Raw genomic sequence first — 20,649 nt, 5'->3', positions numbered from 1 at the left:
GTTATGAATTATGGGAGTTGAAATCCAAAACACCTAGAGGGCTGAAGTTTGCCCATGCCTGGTGTAGTAGAATTGTGATTAAATGACTTGACGATGGAACTGGACAATGCTTAATAATATATTATTACTATTATTACTATTATTATTATTATTATTATTATTATTATTATTATTATTATATTGCATTACGTTATAATATTATAAATATTATATGTATATACAATATCTTATATTATATTATTAGAACAGCGCAGGAGACAAGTTGGAACTGTCCCCTGCCCCCCCCCCCTTCACTCCGGCCCAGAGTGGTAGTTGGTGCTGGGGAGGGGGGGGGGGGTCCCCAACTGAAGGCATATGCAGGAGACAAGATGGTGCTGTCCCCTGACCCCCCTTTACTCCGGCCCAGAGCACCAGTTGGTGCAGGGGGGGGGGTCCCCCAACTGATGGCATATGCGGGAGACAAGATGGTGCTGTCCTCTGACCCCCCCCCCCTTCGCTCCGGCCCAGAGCGGTAGTTGGTGCTGGAGTGGAGGGGAGGTCCCCAACTGATGGAATATACAGGAGACAAGATGGTGCTGTCCCCTGGCCTCCCCTCTCTTCACTCCGACCCAGAGCGGTAGTTGGTGCTGGGGGAGAGGGGGTCCCTAACTGATGGCATATGAAGGAGACAAGATGGTGTTGTCCCCTGCCCCCCCTCTCTTCACTCTGGCCCAGAGCGGTAGTTGGTGCCGGGGGGGGGGGGGGGGGGCAACTGATGGCACATTCAGGAAACAAGATGGTGTTGTCCCCTGCCTCCCTCTCTTTACTCTGGCCCAGAGCACCAGTTGGTGCTGGAGGGGAGGGGTCCCAACTGATGGCATATGCAGGAAACAAGATGGTGCTGTCCCCTGACCCCTCTCTCTTCACTCCGGCCCAGTAGTAGTACAGGTGTAGGCAAACTTCAGCCCTCCAGGTGTTTTGGACTTCAACTCCCACAATTCCTAACAGCCTACTGGCTGTTAGGAATTATGGGAGTTGAAATCCAAAACACCTGGAGGGCTGAAGTTTGCCCATGCTTGGTGTAGTAGAATTGTGATTGAATGAATTGACGATGGAACTGGACAATGCTTAATAATAATAATAATAATAATAATAATAATATATTATTATTATTATTATTATTATTTTGCATTACATTATAATATAAATATTACATGTATATACAATATATTATATTATATTATATTATATTATATTATATTATTAGAATAACACAGGAGACAAGCTGGAACTGTCCCCTTCCCCCTCTTCACTCTGGCCCAGAGTAGCAGTTGGTGCGGGGGGTCCCCAACCGATGGCATATGCAGGAGAGATGGTGCTGTCCCCTGACCACCCTCTCCTCTCTTCACTCCGGCCTAGATCGGTAGTTGGTGCTGGGGGAGGGGGGGTCTCCAACTGATGGCATATGAAGGAGACAAGATGGTGCTGTTCCCTGCCCCCCTCTCTTTACTCTGGCCCAGACTTTCACTTGGTGCTGGGGGGGGGGGGGGGGATTGTTGCAATCCAGAGCAGGGAACGAGGCCCTAAGATAACTATCCACCACACTTGACTGTGAAAAACAATCCTTTTTTATTGAAGAAAAATGGTTACAAAATAAAGGAAAAATGCAAGTCAAAAGTCACAGCAAAATCAGCAAACATGAATTTAAATGGACAAAACAAAACCCAAAGCCACACTGTAAAATGCTGGAACCTGTTAGCAATCCACTAACCGTACTTGATATCCTAGAAATCTTTCATGACCATGGCCAGGGAAACCAAGAGAACTGCCAAGGTCTTCAACAATCTGAAACGATGCCTGAACTGAGAAAGTCAGCTCGGCGGAAGGCACTTAAAGCCGAAGAACCGCCTCTCTGCTTTGAAGCCGTTGTTTGTATTTCTTTTAATCGGGAAGAACTTTGCAAGCTGAGTGATTGACTCCTGTCTTGCCAAATCTGGCCCCTTCTGTTCTCATTAAAGTTACCAAGTGCAGAAGGGAGTGAAAGGTCATGGCTTCCCTCTGAAACATTCTCATGAACACTGGTACTTTCATTTTCCAAATCTACAGAAGTTTCTTCCTCACTAATTTCAGGAGCATTGGCATCAAGAGGTACATTTTCATTAGCATCAGTAAATATATTTTCATTAGCATCAGGAGGAACAAACAGAGAATCAGGTTCAAGTTCAAACTCAGGCTGAACCCCAACAGGGATCCCCAAGTGATGGCATATGCAGGAGACAAGATGGTGCTGTCCCCTATCCTCCCCTCTCTTCACTCTGGCCCAGGGCGCCAGTTGGTGCTGGAGAGGAAGGGTCCCCAACTGATTGCATATGCAGGAGACAAGATGATGCTGTCCCCTGACCCCCCCCCCCTTCACTCTGGCCCAGAGCGGTAGTTGGTGCTGGGGGGGGGGGTCCCCAACTGATGGCATAGGCAGGAGACAAGATGGTGCTGTCCCCTGGCCTCCCCTCTCTTTACTCTGGCAAAGATTCCCTTAATTATATAAATATTTTCATTTTTTCTTCCTTTTTAAAAATGATCTTTTACTTTTTGCCAGTCTATTTGATGTTTTCCTTACTCTTTTAGGATACTCACCGAAATGTGGCAGGTGCTCACTGGGGATCACGACAAGCTGGCCAGACTGAGGGTCCCTAGCAAACTGGTACGCGGAAGACAGGGCTCCCCCCAGGGTGGCGGGGAAGCCAGGAGCCATGCCTTGGTGCAAGGAAGGGTGGCCCAGTCCTAGGAGGAGAACAGGAATCAGGTGAGAGAGACCCAGAGCTTTGGTGTCATTGCCATTCTTGCAATTGTGTGCTATCAAGATTCTGGAAAGAGACCGGAGGGTGAACCTTTCACAGGATTTTCTTGGCAAGTTTCTGTTCAGAGGGAATTTGCCTTTGCCTTCCTCTGAGGCTGAGAACTTAAATAGAAGTTGGAGATATCTATATAAATAAAAATGTAATGTTCGTTTGTGGGATTAACAGAACTCAAAAACCACTGGACGAATTGGCACCAAATTTGGACACAAGACAGCTAACAACCCAATGTATGTCCTTCACTTAAAAAAAACTGATTTTGTCATTTGGGAGTTGTAGTTGCTGGGATTTATAGTTCACCTACAATCAAAGAACATACGACGCCCTTTTCCATTTTATATATATAGATTCTCTTTGCTGAGGACTCACCGTAGGGATGACCTGCTAGCCACACTGAAGAGCTGCCAGTCCTGGGTAACCAAGGGTGAGTTGCCAGGTGGGCTGCTGGGTCAGCAGACCACCGCCCTGAGCCGGCCAAGGGTGGCCCTCCCGTCACCATGAGGTTGGCATTCAAGCCATTGGTAGCGCAGCCAGCCGGATGGATCCGAGCAAAGTCCGCCAGTTCTTTGCTTTCTCTACAGGGAACAGAAGCAAGGAAAGATGACGAAAGGTAAGGAGGGAGGGGGCTGATCTAATATCCCTAAGGCAGGGAGTTCCACAGCCAAGGGGTCGCCACAGAGAAGGCCCTGTCTCTCGTCCCCGCCAAACGTGGTTGCGAAGCAGGCGGGATCGAGAGCAGGGCCTCCTCCGACGATCTCAAGTTCCTCTTTGTTTACAGGCATGCCAACACCTGTCCTTTCCACCTAGTAAAAAACGTAAAAGTTGTGCAGGAGTCCTGTACTATTTTAGTAGCATTTCTCTTCTTAGTTTCCTTAGAACATTATATTTTTATTTTGCTATATTACTTATCTCCCTTAGGACTTGCTAGAAATGTGCAATTCCTCCAATGCAATTACCAAATTGATTGTCGAAGGCTTTCATGGCCGGAATCACTGGGTTGTTGTAGGTTTTTTCGGGCTATATGGCCATATTCTAGAGGCATTCTCTCCTGACGTTTCGCCTGCATCTATGGCAAGCATCCTCAGAGGTAGTGAGGTCTGTTGGAACTAGGGAAAAGGGTTTATATATCTGTGGAATGACCAGGGTGAGACAAAGGACTCTTGTCTGCTGGAGCTAGGTGGGAATGTTTCAACTGACTACCTTGATTAGCATATAATGGCCTGACAGAGCCTAGAGAAAACTTTTGTTGAGAGGTGATTAGATGTCCTTGTTTGTTTCCTCTCTGTTGTTCCTCTCTAAAAGTACAACAGCACAACAGAGAGGAAACAAACAAGGACATCTAATCACCTCTCAACAAAAGTTTGCTCCAGGCACTGTCAGGCCATTATATGCTAATCAAGGTGGTCAGTTGAAACATTCATACCTAGCTCCAGTGGACAAGAGTTCTTTGTCTCACCCTGGTCATTCCACAGATATATAAACCCTTTTTCCTAGTTCCAACAGACCTCATTACCTCTGAGGATGCTTGCCATAGATGCAGGCGAAACATCAGGAGAGAATGCCTCTAGACCATAGCCATATAGCCCGAAAAAACCTACAACAACCCAGTTACCATATTTACTCAAATCTAATCCTCAACTTGTTTGGCAAAATGAACCTTGCCAAAATGAAGGTGTGCATTAGATTCGTGTCATATAATAATCTGAGCGTGGAGCCAAAGCAAAAGGGGAAGTTAGGGCTCCTCTTTAAGGGGCATAATCTTAAATTAAAGGCCATGACTCAAATGCTATGCAATCCTGGGATGTGTAGTTTGGTGAGGCACCAGCATTCTTTGAGAAGGCTCAAGGTGTTGTAAGACTACATTCCCCATGATTCCATAGCATTTAAGGCAATTAAAGTGGGTTCATTCACATGTACTCCAAGTTTCTCTTTTCCATTTTTGGAAGCTTTCCATTTTTCGAAGCCTCACGTCTGGTGGGGATGAAGGACAGGGCCTTCCCGGTGGTGACCCCTCACTTGTGGAATTAGCTCCCCAGTAATATTAGATCGGCGCCCTCCCTCCTTTCCTTTAGGAAAACATTGAAATCATGGTTTTGGAGCCAGCCTTTCGGCTAGCAGGCACATTGGCACTCGGACACTGAATTGGACCACATGGAAGCGTAGCAGCAATGTAGAATATACAGTAGAATATACTGCTTACTAAAAGTCAACATAGATTTCTGAAAAACAAATCATGCCAGACTAATCTTATCTCTTTTTTCAATAGAGTTACAAGCTTGGTAGATGCAGGGAATGCTGTGGATGTAGTATATCTTGATTTCGGTCAGGCCTTTGACAAAGTCCCCCATGACCTTCTTTCATATGATTGTTATGATAATGAAATGGCTGTGTGACTGTATAATTAATGTGATTGTTTTTAACCTATTGTATATTTATGGTTTTATATTGTTGTTATATTATGTTATTGCGGAATCGAATTGTTGCCAATGTTAGCCGCTATGAGTGTTCCCCCCCCCCCCCCGGGTTGAGAAGGGTGGGGTAGAAATGTTGTAAATAAATAAATAGATAAATGTGAGTAGATCAACAGGTACTGCTTCTGTTGGAAGGTAAAAGAGCTCCATGCAGTCATGCTGGCCACATGACCTTGGAGGTGTCTCCGGACAACGCTGGCTCTTCAGCTTAGAAATGGAGATGAGCACCAGAGTCCCAGAGTCGGACACGGCTAGACTTAAACCTTTACTAAATATGGTGATATGGTAACTTTCAAAGCAAGCATACTATAGATTCGTTCCAAGGCATAGCACATTTCTAGAGAGACTATTTCCTCTCCTGGATCTGGGTAACTGTAATCGAGTCCTGCGTTTACGGAGTCCTACTATACTCGGAAGTCCACCTGAGAAGGCTCACCTGAGGAGCTTCTCTTGGTCTCGTTCCAGACGACTTGCCAGGAGGTGGCTGTCTCGATGGCGCGCCCGATCGTCCCCACAGTCTTCTTCTGAACGTCCGTGTCCTACAAGACAAAGGAACGATGAGAGATGAACCCACTCTTTATAAACATGGATGCGTGTTTATCATTCTCTGGCAGTTCTAGCACATGCTTTCTTTACAGAACTACCTATCCCCAGGATTCCTCTTTATGAATGAGGACAACGGGGACCAGACGTGAACGAAAAAGCAAGAGACCCATTCACTCTTGAAATCATACCACTATTAGTCCACTTTGCCGGTTCTGTATTGTGTAAACCTGGTAAATAATAAAGGTAAATCTATATAAATAAAAATGTAATGTTCATTTGTGGGATTAACAGAACTCAAAAACCACTGGACAAATTGACACCAAATTTGGACACAAGACACCTAACCACCCAATGTATGTCCTTCACTCAAAAAATTGATTTTATCATTTGGGAGTTGCAGTTGATGGGATTTATAGTTCACCTGCAATCAAAGAGCATTCTGAACCCCACCAACGATGGGAATTGAACCAAACTTGGCTCACAGTTCTCCCATGACCAACAGAAAATACTGGAAGGATTTGGTGGGCAGTGTCCTTTGGTTTTTGAGTTGTAGTTCACCTACATCCAGAGATCACTGTGGACTCAAACGATGATGGATCTGGACCAAACTCTATACTCAATATGCCCAGATGTGAACACTGGTGGAGTTTGGGGAAAATAGAATCTGGACATTTGGGAGTTGTAGTTGCTGGGATTTATAGTTCACCTACAATCACAGAGTATTCTGAACCCCACCAACAACAGAATTGGACCAAACCTCCCATACAGAACCCCCATGTAGGCCACAGCAACGCATGGCAAGGGACGGCTAGTAATAAATAAATTAGGTAAATAAATGACTTATTTTTAAATATTACATTAAAATATCTGATATAATAAAAAATAAGGTAAATAATAAAAAAATTGTACATCAAATTTTTTTTTTCCAGCAATGACATTGTTTTAGGAAAAGGAGTAGCAGCAATTATACTGGCTTTGCTGCTTTTTTGTCCATTCCATATAAGTCACCCATTTATTTTTAATTTCTCCTATTTTATCCTCCTGCACATTGTCCTAAATGAAACACTATAATTTCAAATTGTACCTGATCATAAAGGTGGTCATTCCAATTTTCCAAAGTCCCCCCCCGCCCAAGTGGTGGGGACACGAGACAGGGCCTTTTCCGTGGTGGCCCCCCGTCTCTGGAACACTCTCCCCAAAGATCTTAGACAGGCCCCTACATTGGCAGTCTTCAGAAAGAATTTTAAGACCTGGCTGTTCCGATGTGCCTTTCCCGATTAGGAAATGTCCAATACCAAGTCCCAGAAGCACTTTATTAGAATTAAGATTGTCGCACACTGCACATTGCACTTGCCCTATAATATCACCTGTCACATCAGCACTTTTAATCCTGTACCCTCTACTCTGGCCCGGCCCAGTTTTTATCTTGTTTGATGTATTGTTTATTGCTTGTGGTTCTTTGTTGTTTAATTACTGCTTCAATTGTTTTTAATTTGCTTTAAGTGTATTGTTATATTGTGTATTGAGGCCTTGGCCTTTATAAGCCGCATCGAGTCCTTCGGGAGATGCTAGCGGGGTACAAATAAAGTTTAATAATAATAATAATAATAATAATAATAATAATAAATTGGAAGGGAGAGCTAATACTCCAGAGGACGGGATCAGGATTCAAAATGACCTTAATTGGTTTGAGAGATGATTGGCCAAAACTAACAAAAACATTTCAACAAGGACAAATGTAAGATATTCCACTTAGGTAGAAAAAATTATTGGACCTGTTGGAGCTGTTTGCAATTTGTAATGTAGATTTCAAAGTATGTATGTATGTATGTTTAAAATGTAGTAGCTATGTGCCAAGTGTAATCCTGTGTGGAAAGAGTTAACTGTACCATGGAGAGAACGGCATTCCTAGAGAGGTCATAAATCAAGTGTATAGAGCAAATAGACCAGCATCGTGCGTAGTACGTCATACATCACTCTCGAATGCAGGAGGTGTGGACTAGTACTGATAACAGACTGTTCGTGTGTTCGCGATGTTACTATCGGACGGAGAGGAAGCAAGTTTTACGATGTGTTTAGTTTTAAGTAGCTTCTAATGTATATCGCTGTAAATAAAGTAGTTTGTAGTCTATGGTGGCTGTGATCGATCTGTTTCCTGCCTTGATGTGTGGCCGACACCACTGACAAAAATGAAATGCAAAGAGAGAAAATGGGTGACAACAGTCCATGTAAAAAAGATCTTGGAATCATCATGGACAACAAGCTGAACATGAGCCAAGAGTGTGATGCAGCCGCTAAACAAGCCAATAGGATTTTGGGCTGCATCAACAGGAGTCTAGTATCACAATCAAGGGAAGTCATGATGCCTGCTTTGGCTAGACCAATTTACCTGGAATCACACTGTTTCCAATACTGGGAAAGCAATTTAAATATATTGACTCTAAGCTAGAAGGTGTCCAGAGGAAGAGGGCGACTAAATGGATGGAAGGTCTGGAGACCATGAATAATCCCTCTGAGAAGCATCTTAAAGAAGTGGGGATGTTCAGCCTGCAGAAGAGAAGGTTGAGAGGAGACATGAGAGCCATGTATAAATATGTGAAAGGAAGCCACAGGGAGGAGGGAGCAAGCTTGTTTTCTGCTTCCCTGGAGACTAGGACTCAATGGAGCCAGGGGTTCGAATTACAGGGAAGGAGATTCCACCTGAACATGAGGAGAAACGTCCTGAATCTACAAGCTGTTCAACACTGGAAATCTCTGCTTCGGAGTCTGGTTGAAGCTCCCTTTTTGGAGGCTTTTAAACCAAGGTTGCATGGCCATCTGTTGGGGCTGCTTTGATTGTGTTTTTCCTGCATGGCAGGGGCTTAGACTGGATGGCCCACATGGTCTCTTCCAACTCGAGGATTCTATGTACTGTGGGGTCCCTAAAACATTCACTTTTCCCATTTTTAACAAGGTTCTGCACCACTAACCTTTGAGAAAGTTGAAGGCCAAGTATAGTCGATTTAGCTAGTTGTTGCGCACACAAAAATAGCTGGAGAAAAACATCTGTGGGAATTATTTTTAAAAGAGTTGAGAATCTTTGGGAGTCGTTGCTCACTTCTGACTTAGAGCCTTATTTAGTTTTATGCTATTTCTGGGTACGGTTGGCAAAAAAGAAAATATGAATTTAACAAAGATTTGCTTTATTTGCTTTGATTTCCCTCATCGGAGAGAAAGAGGGAGGGAAGGAAAGAGAAGGAAGAAAAGAGAGACAGCAGACGAGAAAGAAAGAGATAGAGAGATAGAGATAGAGAAGGAAGAAGAGAAGGAAAGATGGGAAGGAAGGAAGGAAGGAAGGAAGGAAGGAAGGAAGGAAGGAAAGAGGGAGGGAAGGAAAGAGGAGGAAGAAAAGAGAGACAGCAGAAGAGAAAGAAAGAGATAGAGAGAGAGATGGGAAGGAAGGAAGGAAGGAAGGAAGGAAGGAAGGAAGGAAGGAGTGAAGGAAGGAGGGAGGGAGGGAGGGAAAGAAGGAGAGAAAGAGGGAGGGAAGGAAGGAGAAGGAAGAGAGACAGCAGAAGAGAAAGAAAGAGATAGGGAAGGAAGAAGAGAAGGAAAGATGGGAAGGAAGGAAGGAAGGAAGGAAGGAAGGAAGGAAGGAAGGAAAGAGAGAGAGAGTGAAGGAAGGAAGGAAGGAAGGAAGGAAGGAGGGAGGGAGGGAGGGAGGGAAAGAAGGAGAGAAAGAGGGAGGGAAGGCAAGAGAAGGAAGAATAGATAGACAGCAGAAGAGAAAGAAAGAGATAGAGAAGGAAGAAGAGAAGGAAAGATAGGAAGAAAGGAAGGAAAGAAAGAGGGAGTGAAGGAAGGAGGGAAAGAAGGAGAGAAAGAGGGAGGGAAGGAAAGAGGAGGAAGAATAGAGAGACAGCAGAAGAGAAAGAAAGAGATAGAGAAGGAAGAAGAGAAGGAAAGATGGGAAGAAAGGAAGGAAAGAAAGAGGGAGTGAAGGAAGGAGGGAAAGAAGGAGAGAAAGAGGGAGGGAAGGAAAGAGGAGGAAGAAAAGAGAGAGAGCAGAAGAGAAAGAAAGAGATAGAGATAGAGAAGGAAGAAGAGAAGGAAAGATGGGAAGGAAGGAAAAAGAGGGAATGAAGGAAGGAGAAGGAAGAATAGAGCGACAGCAGAAAAGAAAGAGATAGAGAAGGAAGAAGAGAAGGAAAGTTGGGAAAGAAGGAAGGAAGGAAGGAGTGAAGGAAGGAAGGAAAGAGGGAGTGAAGGAAGGAGAAGGAAGGAAAGAGAGACAGCAGAAGAGAAAGAAGGAAGATGGGAAGATGGGAAGGAAGGAAGGAAGGAAGGAAGGAAAGAGGGAGTGAAGGAAGGAGGGAAAGAAGGAGAGAAAGAGGGAGGGAAGGAAAGAGAAGGAAGAAAAGGGAGACAGCAGAAGTGAAAGAAGGAAGATGGGAAGGAAGGAAGGAAGGAAGGAAGGAAGGAAGGAAGGAAGGAAGGAAGGAGGGAGGGAGGGAGGGAGGGAGTGAAGGAAGGAGGGAAAGAAGGAAAGAAAGAGAGAGGGAAGGAAAGAGAAGGAAGAATAGAGAGACAGCAGAAGAGAAAGAAAGAGATAGAGAGATAGAGATAGAGAAGGAAGAAGAGAAGGAAAGATGGGAAGGAAGGAAGGAAGGAAGGAGAGAAAGAGGGAGTGAAGGAAGGAGAAGGAAGAAAAGAGAGACAGCAGAAGAGAAAGAAGGAAGATGGGAAGATGGGAAGATGGGAAGATGGGAAGGAAGGAAGGAAGGAAGGAAGGAAGGAAAGAGGGAGTGAAGGAAGGAGGGAAAGAAGGTGGAAAAGAGGGAAGGTTGGCCACAGCAACGCGTGGCGGGTACAGCTAGTATTAGATAAAATAAATCCCTGAGAAAAGGAGGGGATGGATAGAAAAAGGCCTCCCTCCATCCATTTGAGGCCCAGAGCATCCCTCAAGATGAAGGCTTCTCGCCAGAAACAAAAAGGAATGACCAATTTCGCCCTGGCTTTTCCTTTTCGAAAGGGTGTTTGAAACACTCCATCCCTCTCCCTCACTTCGTGGGAGCCAGCAAAGTGAATCAATAATGCAAAATAATAAACAATGGCTGAGGGGGGGAAAGGGAGGCCGTGTTTTCCCCCTGAAAGCCAATGCCGTCGCTTAGCAACCAGACAGAAAGCGGGCCTTGTTTTCTTCTTCTGGGCTCCGGCCAAAGCGAAAGGACGAGGCTGTGGGAAAGGAGGAGACGGGGGCAGCCATGGAGGCCCCCGAATGACAACAACAATAGGCCGAAACCCGCCGCGGATGGCATTGAGGGAGCGCCAAGTCTCCATTTCGCCCGACAATGAAATAACAGGCCGGGTGGAATTCACACGCTAGCTCCAGGCCTAAGACAACACCCCATATTAGGGATATTCAATCCATTAAAATTGGTTCAGAAGGCATTACAACATTAGAACAAGCCCTATGAGGAGCGGCTTAAGGAGCTGGGCATGTTTAGCCTGAAGAAGAGAAGGCTAAGAGGAGATATGATAGCCCTGTATAAATATGTAAGAGCTGACAAGCTGGAATGTGTCCAGAGGAGGGCGACTAAAACGATCAAGGGTCTGGAAAACAAGCCCGATGAGGAGCGGCTTAAGGAGCTGGGCATGTCTAGCATGAAGAAGAGAAGGCTGAGAGGAGATATGATAGCCCTGTATAAATATGTAAGAGCTGACAAGCTGGAATGTGTCCAGAGGAGGGCGACTCAAATGATCAAGGGTCTGGAGAACAAGCCCGATGAGGACCGACTTAAGGAGCGGGGCATGTCTAGCCTGAAGAAGAGAAGGATGAGAGAAGATATGATAGCCATATCACAATCCAAGAGAGATATTGACAAGGTGGAAAGTGTCCAGAGAAGGGCGACTAAAATGATCAAGGATCTGGAGAACAAGCCCTATGAGGAGCGGCTTAAGGAGCTGGGCATGTCTAGCCTGAAGAAGAGAAGGCTGAGAGGAGATATGATAGCCATGTATAAATATGTAAGAGCTGACAAGCTGGAATGTGTCCAGAGGAGGGCGACTAAAATGATCAAGGGTCTGGAGAACAAGCCCTATGAGGAGCGGCTTAAGGAGCTGGGCATGTCTAGCCTGAAGAAGAGAAGGCTGAGAGGAGATATGATAGCCATGTATAAATATGTAAGAGCTGACAAGCTGGAATGTGTCCAGAGGAGTGCGACTAAAATAATCAAGGGTCTGGAGAATAAGCCCTATGAGGAGCGGGTTAAGGAGCTGGGCATGTCTAGCCTGAAGAAGAGAAGGCTGAGATGAGATATGATAGCCATGTATAAATATGTAAGAGCTGACAAGCTGGAATGTGTCCAGAGGAGGGCGACTAAAACGATCAAGGGTCTGGAGAACAAGCCCTATGAGGAGCGGCTTAAGGAGCTGGGCATGTCTAGCCTGAAGAAGAGAAGGCTGAGATGAGATATGATAGCCATGTATAAATATGTAAGAGCTGACAAGCTGGAATGTGTCCAGAGGAGGGCGACTAAAACGATCAAGGGTCTGGAGAACAAGCCCTATGAGGAGCGGCTTAAGGAGCTGGGCATGTTTAGCCTGAAGAAGAGAAGGCTGAGAGGAGATATGATAGCCATGTATAAATATGTAAGAGCTGACAAGATGGAATGTGTCCAGAGGAGGGCGACTAAAATGATCAAGAGTCTGGAGAACAAGCCCTATGAGGAGTGGATTAAAGAGCTGGGCATGTTCAGCCTGAAGAAGAGAAGGCTGAGAGGAGATATGATAGCCATGTATAAATATGTGCGAGGAAGCCACAGGGAGGAGGGAGCAACCTTGTTTTCTACTTCCCTGGAAACTAGAAACAATGGCTTCAAACTACAAGAGAGGAGATTCCATTAAAATTGGTTCAAAAGTCATTATAAAACCGGAGGAAGTTGGCAATTCGTTTCTAAAGAGTTCCTAAAATATTCTTAGTGAAAAAAGTCTTTACTATTTCGTTACAGTAAATGCATATGATTACTGTAATTGGGGAAACTTCAGGGGCTCCGTTCTCCCTCATTTTTCCAACTATTGGGGTGAAACTTGCTCCAGTTTGTAGAACACATTGTCCCCTGTTACCCCACCAAATTTCAGAATTTTTTACTTACCCATGGATTTTTGGTGAATTTTCAAAGTTTTATAAACAACATTTAAAAAAAATCTACAACAGCCATCAATATAATATAATATAATATAATATTGATAATATTTGCTACATTGATAAAACTTGCTACAATGGTAGAACACATTGTCCCCTGTTAGCCCACCAAATTGTGGAATTCTTCACTTATCCATGGAATCTTGGCGAATTTTCAAAGTTTTATAAACAATTTTTTTAAAAAAATACAAGAGCCATCTATATAATACAATGTAATATATTGTATATACATATAATATTGATAATACTTGCTACATTGATAGAATACATTGTTTCCTGTTAGCCCACCAAATTTCAGAATTTTTCGCTTATCCATGGATTTTTGGCGAATTTTCAAAGTTTTATAAACAACATTTTTAAAAAAAAACACACATTAAAATTGGTTTAAAAGTCATTACAAAACTGGGGGAAGCAGGCAATTCATTTATAAAGAGTTCCTAAAGTATAGTTAGTGAAAAAATAATTTACTATTTCATTACAGTAATTGCGTATAATTACTGCAATTGGGGAAACTTCAGGGGCTCCTTTCTCCCTCATTGTTCCGACTATTGGGGTGAAACTTACTACAATGGTAGAACACACTGTCCCCTGTTCACCCACCAAATTTCGGAATTTTTCACTTATCCATGGATTTTTGGTGAATTTTCAAAGTTTTATAAACAACATTTAAAAAAATAAAAGAGCCATCTATATAATATAATGTAATATATTGTATATACATATAATATTGATAATACTTGCTACACTGATAAAACTTGCTACAATGGTAGAACACATTATCCCCTGTTCGCCCACCAAATTTCAGAACTTTTCACTTATCCATGGATTTTTGGCGAATTTTCAAACAACATTTTAAAAAAACAATTAAAATTGGTTCAAAAGTCATTACAAAACTGGAAGAAGCTGGCAATTCGTTTCTAAAGAGTTCCTAAAGTATAGTTAGTGAAAAAAGTCTTTACTATTTCGTTACAGTAATTGCGTATAATTACAGCAATTGGGGAAACCAGGGGCTCCTTTCTCCCTCATTGTTCCGACTATTGGGGTGAAACTTGCTACAATGGTAGAACACATTGTCCCCCGTTAGCCCACCAAATTTCAGAACGTTTCGCTTATCCATGGAATTTTGGTGAATTTTCAAAGTTTTATAAACAACATTTAAAAAAACCTTACAACAGCCATCAATATAATATAATATAATATAATATTGATAATATTTGCTACATTGATAAAACTTGTCACAATGGTAGAACACATTGTCCCCGTTAGCCCGCCAAATTTCAGAACGTTTCGCTTATCCATGGATTTTTGGTGAATTTTCAAAGTTTTACAAACAACATTTTTTTAAAAAAACAAGAGCCATCTCTATAATATAATGTAATATATTGTATATACATATAATATTGATAATACATGCTACACTGATAAAACTTGCTACAATGGTAGAACACATTGTCCCCTGTTAGCCCACCAAATTTCAGAACATTTCACTTATCCATGGATTTTTTGCGAATTTTCAAAGTTTTATAAACAACATTTTTTTAAAGAAAAACCATTAAAATTGGTTCAAAAGTCATTAAAAACTGGGGGAAGCTGGCAATTCGTTTCTAAAGAGTTCCTAAAGTATACTGAGTGAAAAAAATCTTTACTGTTTCGTTACAGTAATTGCGTATAATTACTGCATTTGGGGCAACTTCAGGGGCTCCTTTCTCCCTCATTGTTCCGACTATTGGGATAAAACTTGCTACAATGGTAGAACACAAAATGAAGTTCAACAGTGACAAATGCAAGATACTCCACTTAGGCAGGAAAAAGGAAATGCAAAGATACAGAATGGGGGACAATGCCTGGCTTGAGAACAGTACGCGTGAAAAAGATCTTGGAGTCCTCGTGGACAGGAAGGTGAACATGAGACAACAATGTGATGTGGTGGCAAAAAAAAAGCCAATGGGATTTTGCCCTGCATCAATAGGAGCATAGTGTCTAGATCTAGGGAAGTCATGCTACCACTATGAGTATGGAATATATTTGATTGGATAGAGTAGGATTTCTTTATGAGTAATCATAAATACACAGATCATAGAATCATAGAATTATAGAGTTGGAAGAGACCTGGTGGGCCATCCAGTCCAACCCCATTCTGCCAAGAAGCAGGAAAATTCATACAAAGCACCCCTGACAGATTGCCATCCAGCCTCTGTTTAAAAGCTTCCAAAGAAGGAGCCTCTACCACACTTCGGGGCAGAGAGTTCCAATGCTGAACAGCTCTCACAGTCAGGAAGTTCTTTCTCATGTTCAGGTGGAATCTCCTCTCTTGTAGTTTGAAGCCATTGTTCCATTGCGTCCTAGTCTCCAGGGAAGCAGAAAGGAAGCTTGCTCCATCCTCCCTATGATATCCCCTCACATATTTACATATGGCTATCATGTCTCCTCTCAGGCTTGTTCAGGCTAAACATGCCCAGCTCTTTAAGCCGCTCCTCATAGGGCTTGTTCTCCAGACCCTGGATCATTTTAGCCGCCCTACTCTGGACACATTCCAGCTTAGACTCAACATCTCCCTTAAATTGTGGTGCCCAGAATTGGACACAGTGTGATTCCAGGTGTGGTCTAACCAAGGCGGAATAGAGCATGGGGAGCATGACTTCCCTAGATCTAGACACTAGACTCCTATTGATGCAGGCCAAAATCCCATTGGGTTTTTTGCCGCTGCATAACATTGTTATAGATAGATAGATAGATAGATAGATAGATAGGCAGGCAGGCAGGCAGGCAGGCAGGCAGGCAGGCAGGCAGGCAGGCAGGCAGGCAGGCAGGCAGGCAGGCACTGTGATTTCCAACTCTAAATGTTTTATTTGTTTGTTTGTTTGTTTATTTACTATATTTATATAATATCCCTCTCCGCCTGCAGGCAACTCGAGAAGGTGTACAGTTAGTACCAAGACCATAAAATACAATTTCAATTCCATAAAAACAATAAGAGAATATAAAACCATTACAAAGTCAGTTTGAAACGCATATAATTAAGGTCTCCTAGAAGCTCTCCGAAGCTCTAGGTGCTCTTACTGCCTCTTACAGGGAAAACCAGCTGATCCCTAATCCATCTAAAACACAGACATGTGCTTTTCACCTTAAGAACAGACAAGCATCCCGAGCTCTGAGGATCACCTGGGAAGGAATCCCACTGGAGCATTGCAGCGCACCCACATACCTGGGAGTCACTCTGGACCGTGCTCTGACCTACAAGAAGCACTGCCTGAACATCAAGCAAAAAGTGGGTGCTAGAAACAACATCATACGAAAGCTGACTGGCACAACCTGGGAATCACAACCAGACACAGTGAAGACATCTGCCCTTGCGCTATGCTAGTCTGCTGAGTATGCATGCCCAGTGTGGAACACATCTCACCACACTGAAACAGTGGACGTGGCTCTTAATGAGACATGCCGCATTATCATGGGGTGTCTGCGCCCTACACCACTGGAGAAGTTACACTATTTAGCCGGAATTGCACCATCTGACATCCACCGGGGAGTAGCAACCAATAGTGAAAGAATCAAGGCAGAGACATCTCCGGCCCATCCTCTGTTCAGATATCAGCCAGCACGCCAATGACTTAAATCAAGAAATAGTTTTCTAAGATCTACAGAGACACTCACTGGAACACCTCAGCAAGCAAGAGTCCAAAAGTGGCAGGCTCAAACCCAGCACCTCAACCAATGGCTGATACCAAATGAGAGACTCCCCCCCTGGGCACACAGAAGACTGGGCGACTTGGAAGGCGCTGAACACCACGAGATGCAGAGCCAACCTTCAGAAATGGGGCTACAAATTTGAATCCACGACATGCGAGTGCGGAGAAGAGCAAACCACAGACCACTTACTGCAATGTAACCTGAGCCCTGCCACATGCACAATGGAGGACCTTCTTGCAGAAACACCAGAGGCACTCCAAGTGGCCAGATACTGGTCAAAGGACATTTAATCAACTACCAAGCTTGCAAACTTTGTGTTTTGTCTGTTTGTTTGCTTTGTTCTGTTAGAAATGTAATACAATGGTCTGCTTGCCCCTGACATTATAAAATAAATAAATAAATAAATAAATAAATTGGTATCTATATTTATTTTGTATTACCAGTAGCTGCTGCTGGGGTGAAAATTACTGGAAGAAACATTAACAACCTCAGATATGCAGATGACACCACTCTGATGGCCGAAAGCGAGGAGGAGCTGAGGAGCCTTCTAACCAAGGTGAAAGAAGAAAGCGCAAAAGCCGGGTTGCAGCTAAACATCAAAAAAACCAAGATTATGGCAACAAGAATGATTGACAACTGGGAAATAGAGGGAGAAAACGTGGAGGCCGTGACAGGGTTTGTATTTCTAGGTGCAAAGATGACTGCAGATGCAGACTGTGGCCAGGAAATCAGAAGACGCTTCCTTCTTGGGAGGAGAGCAATGTCCAGTCTCGATAAAATAGTAAAAGGTAGAGACATCACACTGGCAACCAAGATCCATTGCCTAGTCAAAGCCATGGTATTCCCTGTAGTCACCTACGGATGTGAGAGCTGGACCTTCGGGAAGGCTGAGCGAAGGAAGATCGATGCTTTTGAGCTGTGGTGTTGGAGGAAAGTTCTGAGAGTGCCTTGGACTGCGAGAAGATCCAACCAGTCCATCCTCCAGGAAATAAAGCCCGGCTGCTCACTGAAGGGAAGGAGACTAGAGACAAAGTTGAAGTCCTTTGGCCCCATCATGAGGAGACAGCAAAGCCTGGAGAAGACAATTATGCTGGGGAAAGTGGAAGGCAAAAGGAAGAGGGGCCAACCAAGGGCAAGATGGATGGATGGCATCCTTGAAGTGACTGGACTGACCTTGAAGGAGCCGGGGGTGGTGACGGCCGACAGGGAGCTCTGGCGTGGGCTGGTCCATGAGGTCACAAAGAGTCGGAGACGACTGAACGAATGAACAAAAGCTGCATTTTCCACCCTCAACTTATACTCGAGTCAGTAAGTTTTCCCATTTTTTGGTAGTAAAATTAGGTGCTTCGGTTTATATATTCGGGTCGGCTTATACTTGAGCATATACGGTAAATTAGGGTCTCCTTGTCCAATCACATTGTCAACCATTCTATTATCCTATGTCTGTTGCACTGTATTTGCAGATGCCTGCTCAAAAAGCCAAGTCTTGATGGATTTTAACTGTGAATGTTTAGTGCTGTTTGTGTTTGAATGGTAAAATTCATCATTTGGAAGTGACGGGATCCTCCAATCCCGTGCATTCCCTTTTAAACCGCCTGTTTCTTTCTCCAAAGGGCATTGCTGCGTTCGCTTGCAATATCAGTCTGCAAAGGAACCTTGTGGCATCTTCGAGAGGAACTGAGACAGCCGTTGCCTCTGACTTCAGTCTGCAAAAGCCGGAGCTACAACTCCTTTCTTTCCTGTTCGCCTCAAAGGTGCGACAAAAATCCCTTTGTACTTTTTTTTTGTAAAACAAGCGTGACACCGCATGGCCGGCCCAATTATTGCAAGGAGCGCTGTTCAGTATGCAAAGGTGCGTCTGAGGAGGTAGACTTCAGTCTGGGAGAGCTTCTGCTGCCAACTCCTCCTCTCTCCCCGCCAGTCTCAAAGGTGCGACAAGATCCCTTTGCATACTGATATTCCAGACTAACAAGGCGACGTCTTTGAATTCCTGCCGCTAAAAAGCTGTTCAGGTGACACTCTGCTCCCGTGCAGCCTTGGCTTCTATTCCGCAGGAAACAAATGCTTGAAGTCGACATTCAATAGGGTGGGAGTCACCTGTGATTATTACTGCATGTCCCATAAAGCTGAAATGTAAAAGGAAGTGCTAGCGTGCGGTTGGGAAGGGAAAGGAGATGTGTATGAGTGTGTGTGCCTTGAAATTGGCTATTGACTGACAGCGACCCTATGAATTTAATGGGGTTTTCTTAGGCAAGGAATACTCAGAGGTGTTTTGCAAATGCCTTCCTCTGAAATAGACCCCACAACACATGGTATTCCTTGGTGGTCTACAAACCAGGCACCATCCAGTAAGTAATGCAAGGTTTAAGCATTAGATTGTGATAATGGAGACTAGGATTCAGTCACAGAAACCTAGCTTGGGCAAGTCACGCTCTCTCAGCCTCAGAGGAAAGCTATGGCAAACCTCCTTTGATCAAATTGTGCCAAGATTACCTTGTTTTAGGGTCACCATAAGCCATAACTGATTTGAGAACAATTAATTTGCTTAAAACAAAGAAAGGAGAGGTTTGTGAATAGAGTAAAACACACCCACAGCCTAATGAGTAAGGAATATGTATCACACACACGAGATACACATACCCACACCCTACCCTGCGATGCTGACAAAGCCAACAGACGATTTGCCTAAATCTTTATCCCGTATTTCATGCAGCTCGATGGCTTCGTCAGTTACGTAATGTTAAACACATCAAGCCAAATGAAGGGGGGAGAGAGACAGGAGGGAGAGAGATTACAGCAATATGCTGCATGAACATGACATTCCATGTATGGATTATGCAAAATCTGTATACCACGCAGCAAAACGTCTGTGTCAGTTATTACAACACGAAGTTCACAAAGTTGGTCTTTTCCATCATTTTTTCCTTACCGTCTATGTTCCCGAGAAAGGGCAACAGACTAATGGAGGACATTAAGGGAAGGATACGTTCGGACAGGTAAAGTGGGCCGGAGTCGTTTAGGGCTTTAAAGGTTAACACTAGCACTTTGAATTGTGCTCGGAAGCTAATTGGCAGCCAGTGGAGCTGGTGTAACAGCGGAGTGGTGTGCTCACTGTACCCAGCACCCGTTAGTAGTCTGGCTCCTAAGCATTGGACTAGCTGCAGCTTCCGGGCAGTCTTCGGAGGCAATCCCATGTAGAGAGCGTTGCAGTAATCTAAGCATGAAACTTCAAAGAAGGGTTTCCATAAAACAAGGACGAGAACTTGGCGTGATTCTAAACGATGCTTCATCTGACTACACATCCCAAACTTGAGACTTTTATCCCCTCGTTAGCTAGGTCCCTAGCGGTCAGAAATTGGCTTCTCTTTAGTTGAGGCCAGGCCCGTAGCCAGGATTTTGATTCGGGGGGGGGGGGGGGGGACTGAGTTTGATTCAGGGGGGCTGAGTTTGATTTGGGGGGGGGGGGGCTCAGGATCTACCCTAGCAAACCTTTTGTATCGTTACCCCAATACCCCCATACCCTGAAGTCATCCACCAGGCTGGACAATTTCACCATATTTTTGGCCCTTTCAGAGTCAAGAGTGTAAGGGAAAACGACACCAAAAATAAGCAGAGCATCCAAAATATAAACAGGATACTCAAGGTTGAGCATTCAGCTCATTAGCGAGCAAAGCATGAAGTGTAAGTTATTACAACACAAAGTTCACAAAGTTTGTTCTTTTCCATCATTTTTTCCCTACCATCAATGTTCTCAAGAAAGGGCAACAGACTAATGGAGAACATTAAGATCCTGACCTACATCCAGGAGAAGTCCTACTACAGCCCACATCACCTCTGCCATCTTGAGTTTTAACTAGGCTCCAAAATCCAGATTATAGAATCATAGAATCAAAGAGTTGGAAGAGACCTCCTGGGCCATCATCCA

General features: G+C 44.0%; 1 protein-coding gene across 3 annotated transcripts in view; it reads right to left on the bottom strand.

The window, feature by feature from the left end:
• LOC137095093 (trinucleotide repeat-containing gene 18 protein-like) overlaps positions 1-20,649 on the bottom strand; it is a 206,164-nt gene that overhangs the window by 98,048 nt on the left and 87,467 nt on the right. For all 3 annotated transcript variants that reach the window (XM_067461331.1, XM_067461332.1, XM_067461330.1), the window contains exons 5-7: positions 5,742-5,844; positions 3,204-3,409; positions 2,614-2,760 (exon numbers count right to left, since the gene is read on the bottom strand). In XM_067461331.1, the coding sequence (XP_067317432.1) occupies positions 2,614-2,760; positions 3,204-3,409; positions 5,742-5,844 (456 nt within the window). The remainder of the gene's footprint in view (positions 1-2,613; positions 2,761-3,203; positions 3,410-5,741; positions 5,845-20,649) is intronic.

This window comes from Anolis sagrei, chromosome Y (assembly GCF_037176765.1).
Source record: "Anolis sagrei isolate rAnoSag1 chromosome Y, rAnoSag1.mat, whole genome shotgun sequence".
Taxonomy (NCBI): Eukaryota; Metazoa; Chordata; class Lepidosauria; order Squamata; family Dactyloidae; genus Anolis; species Anolis sagrei.
Note: the sequence above shows the minus strand (reverse complement) of the source record. Positions and strands in the feature narration are given on the sequence as shown.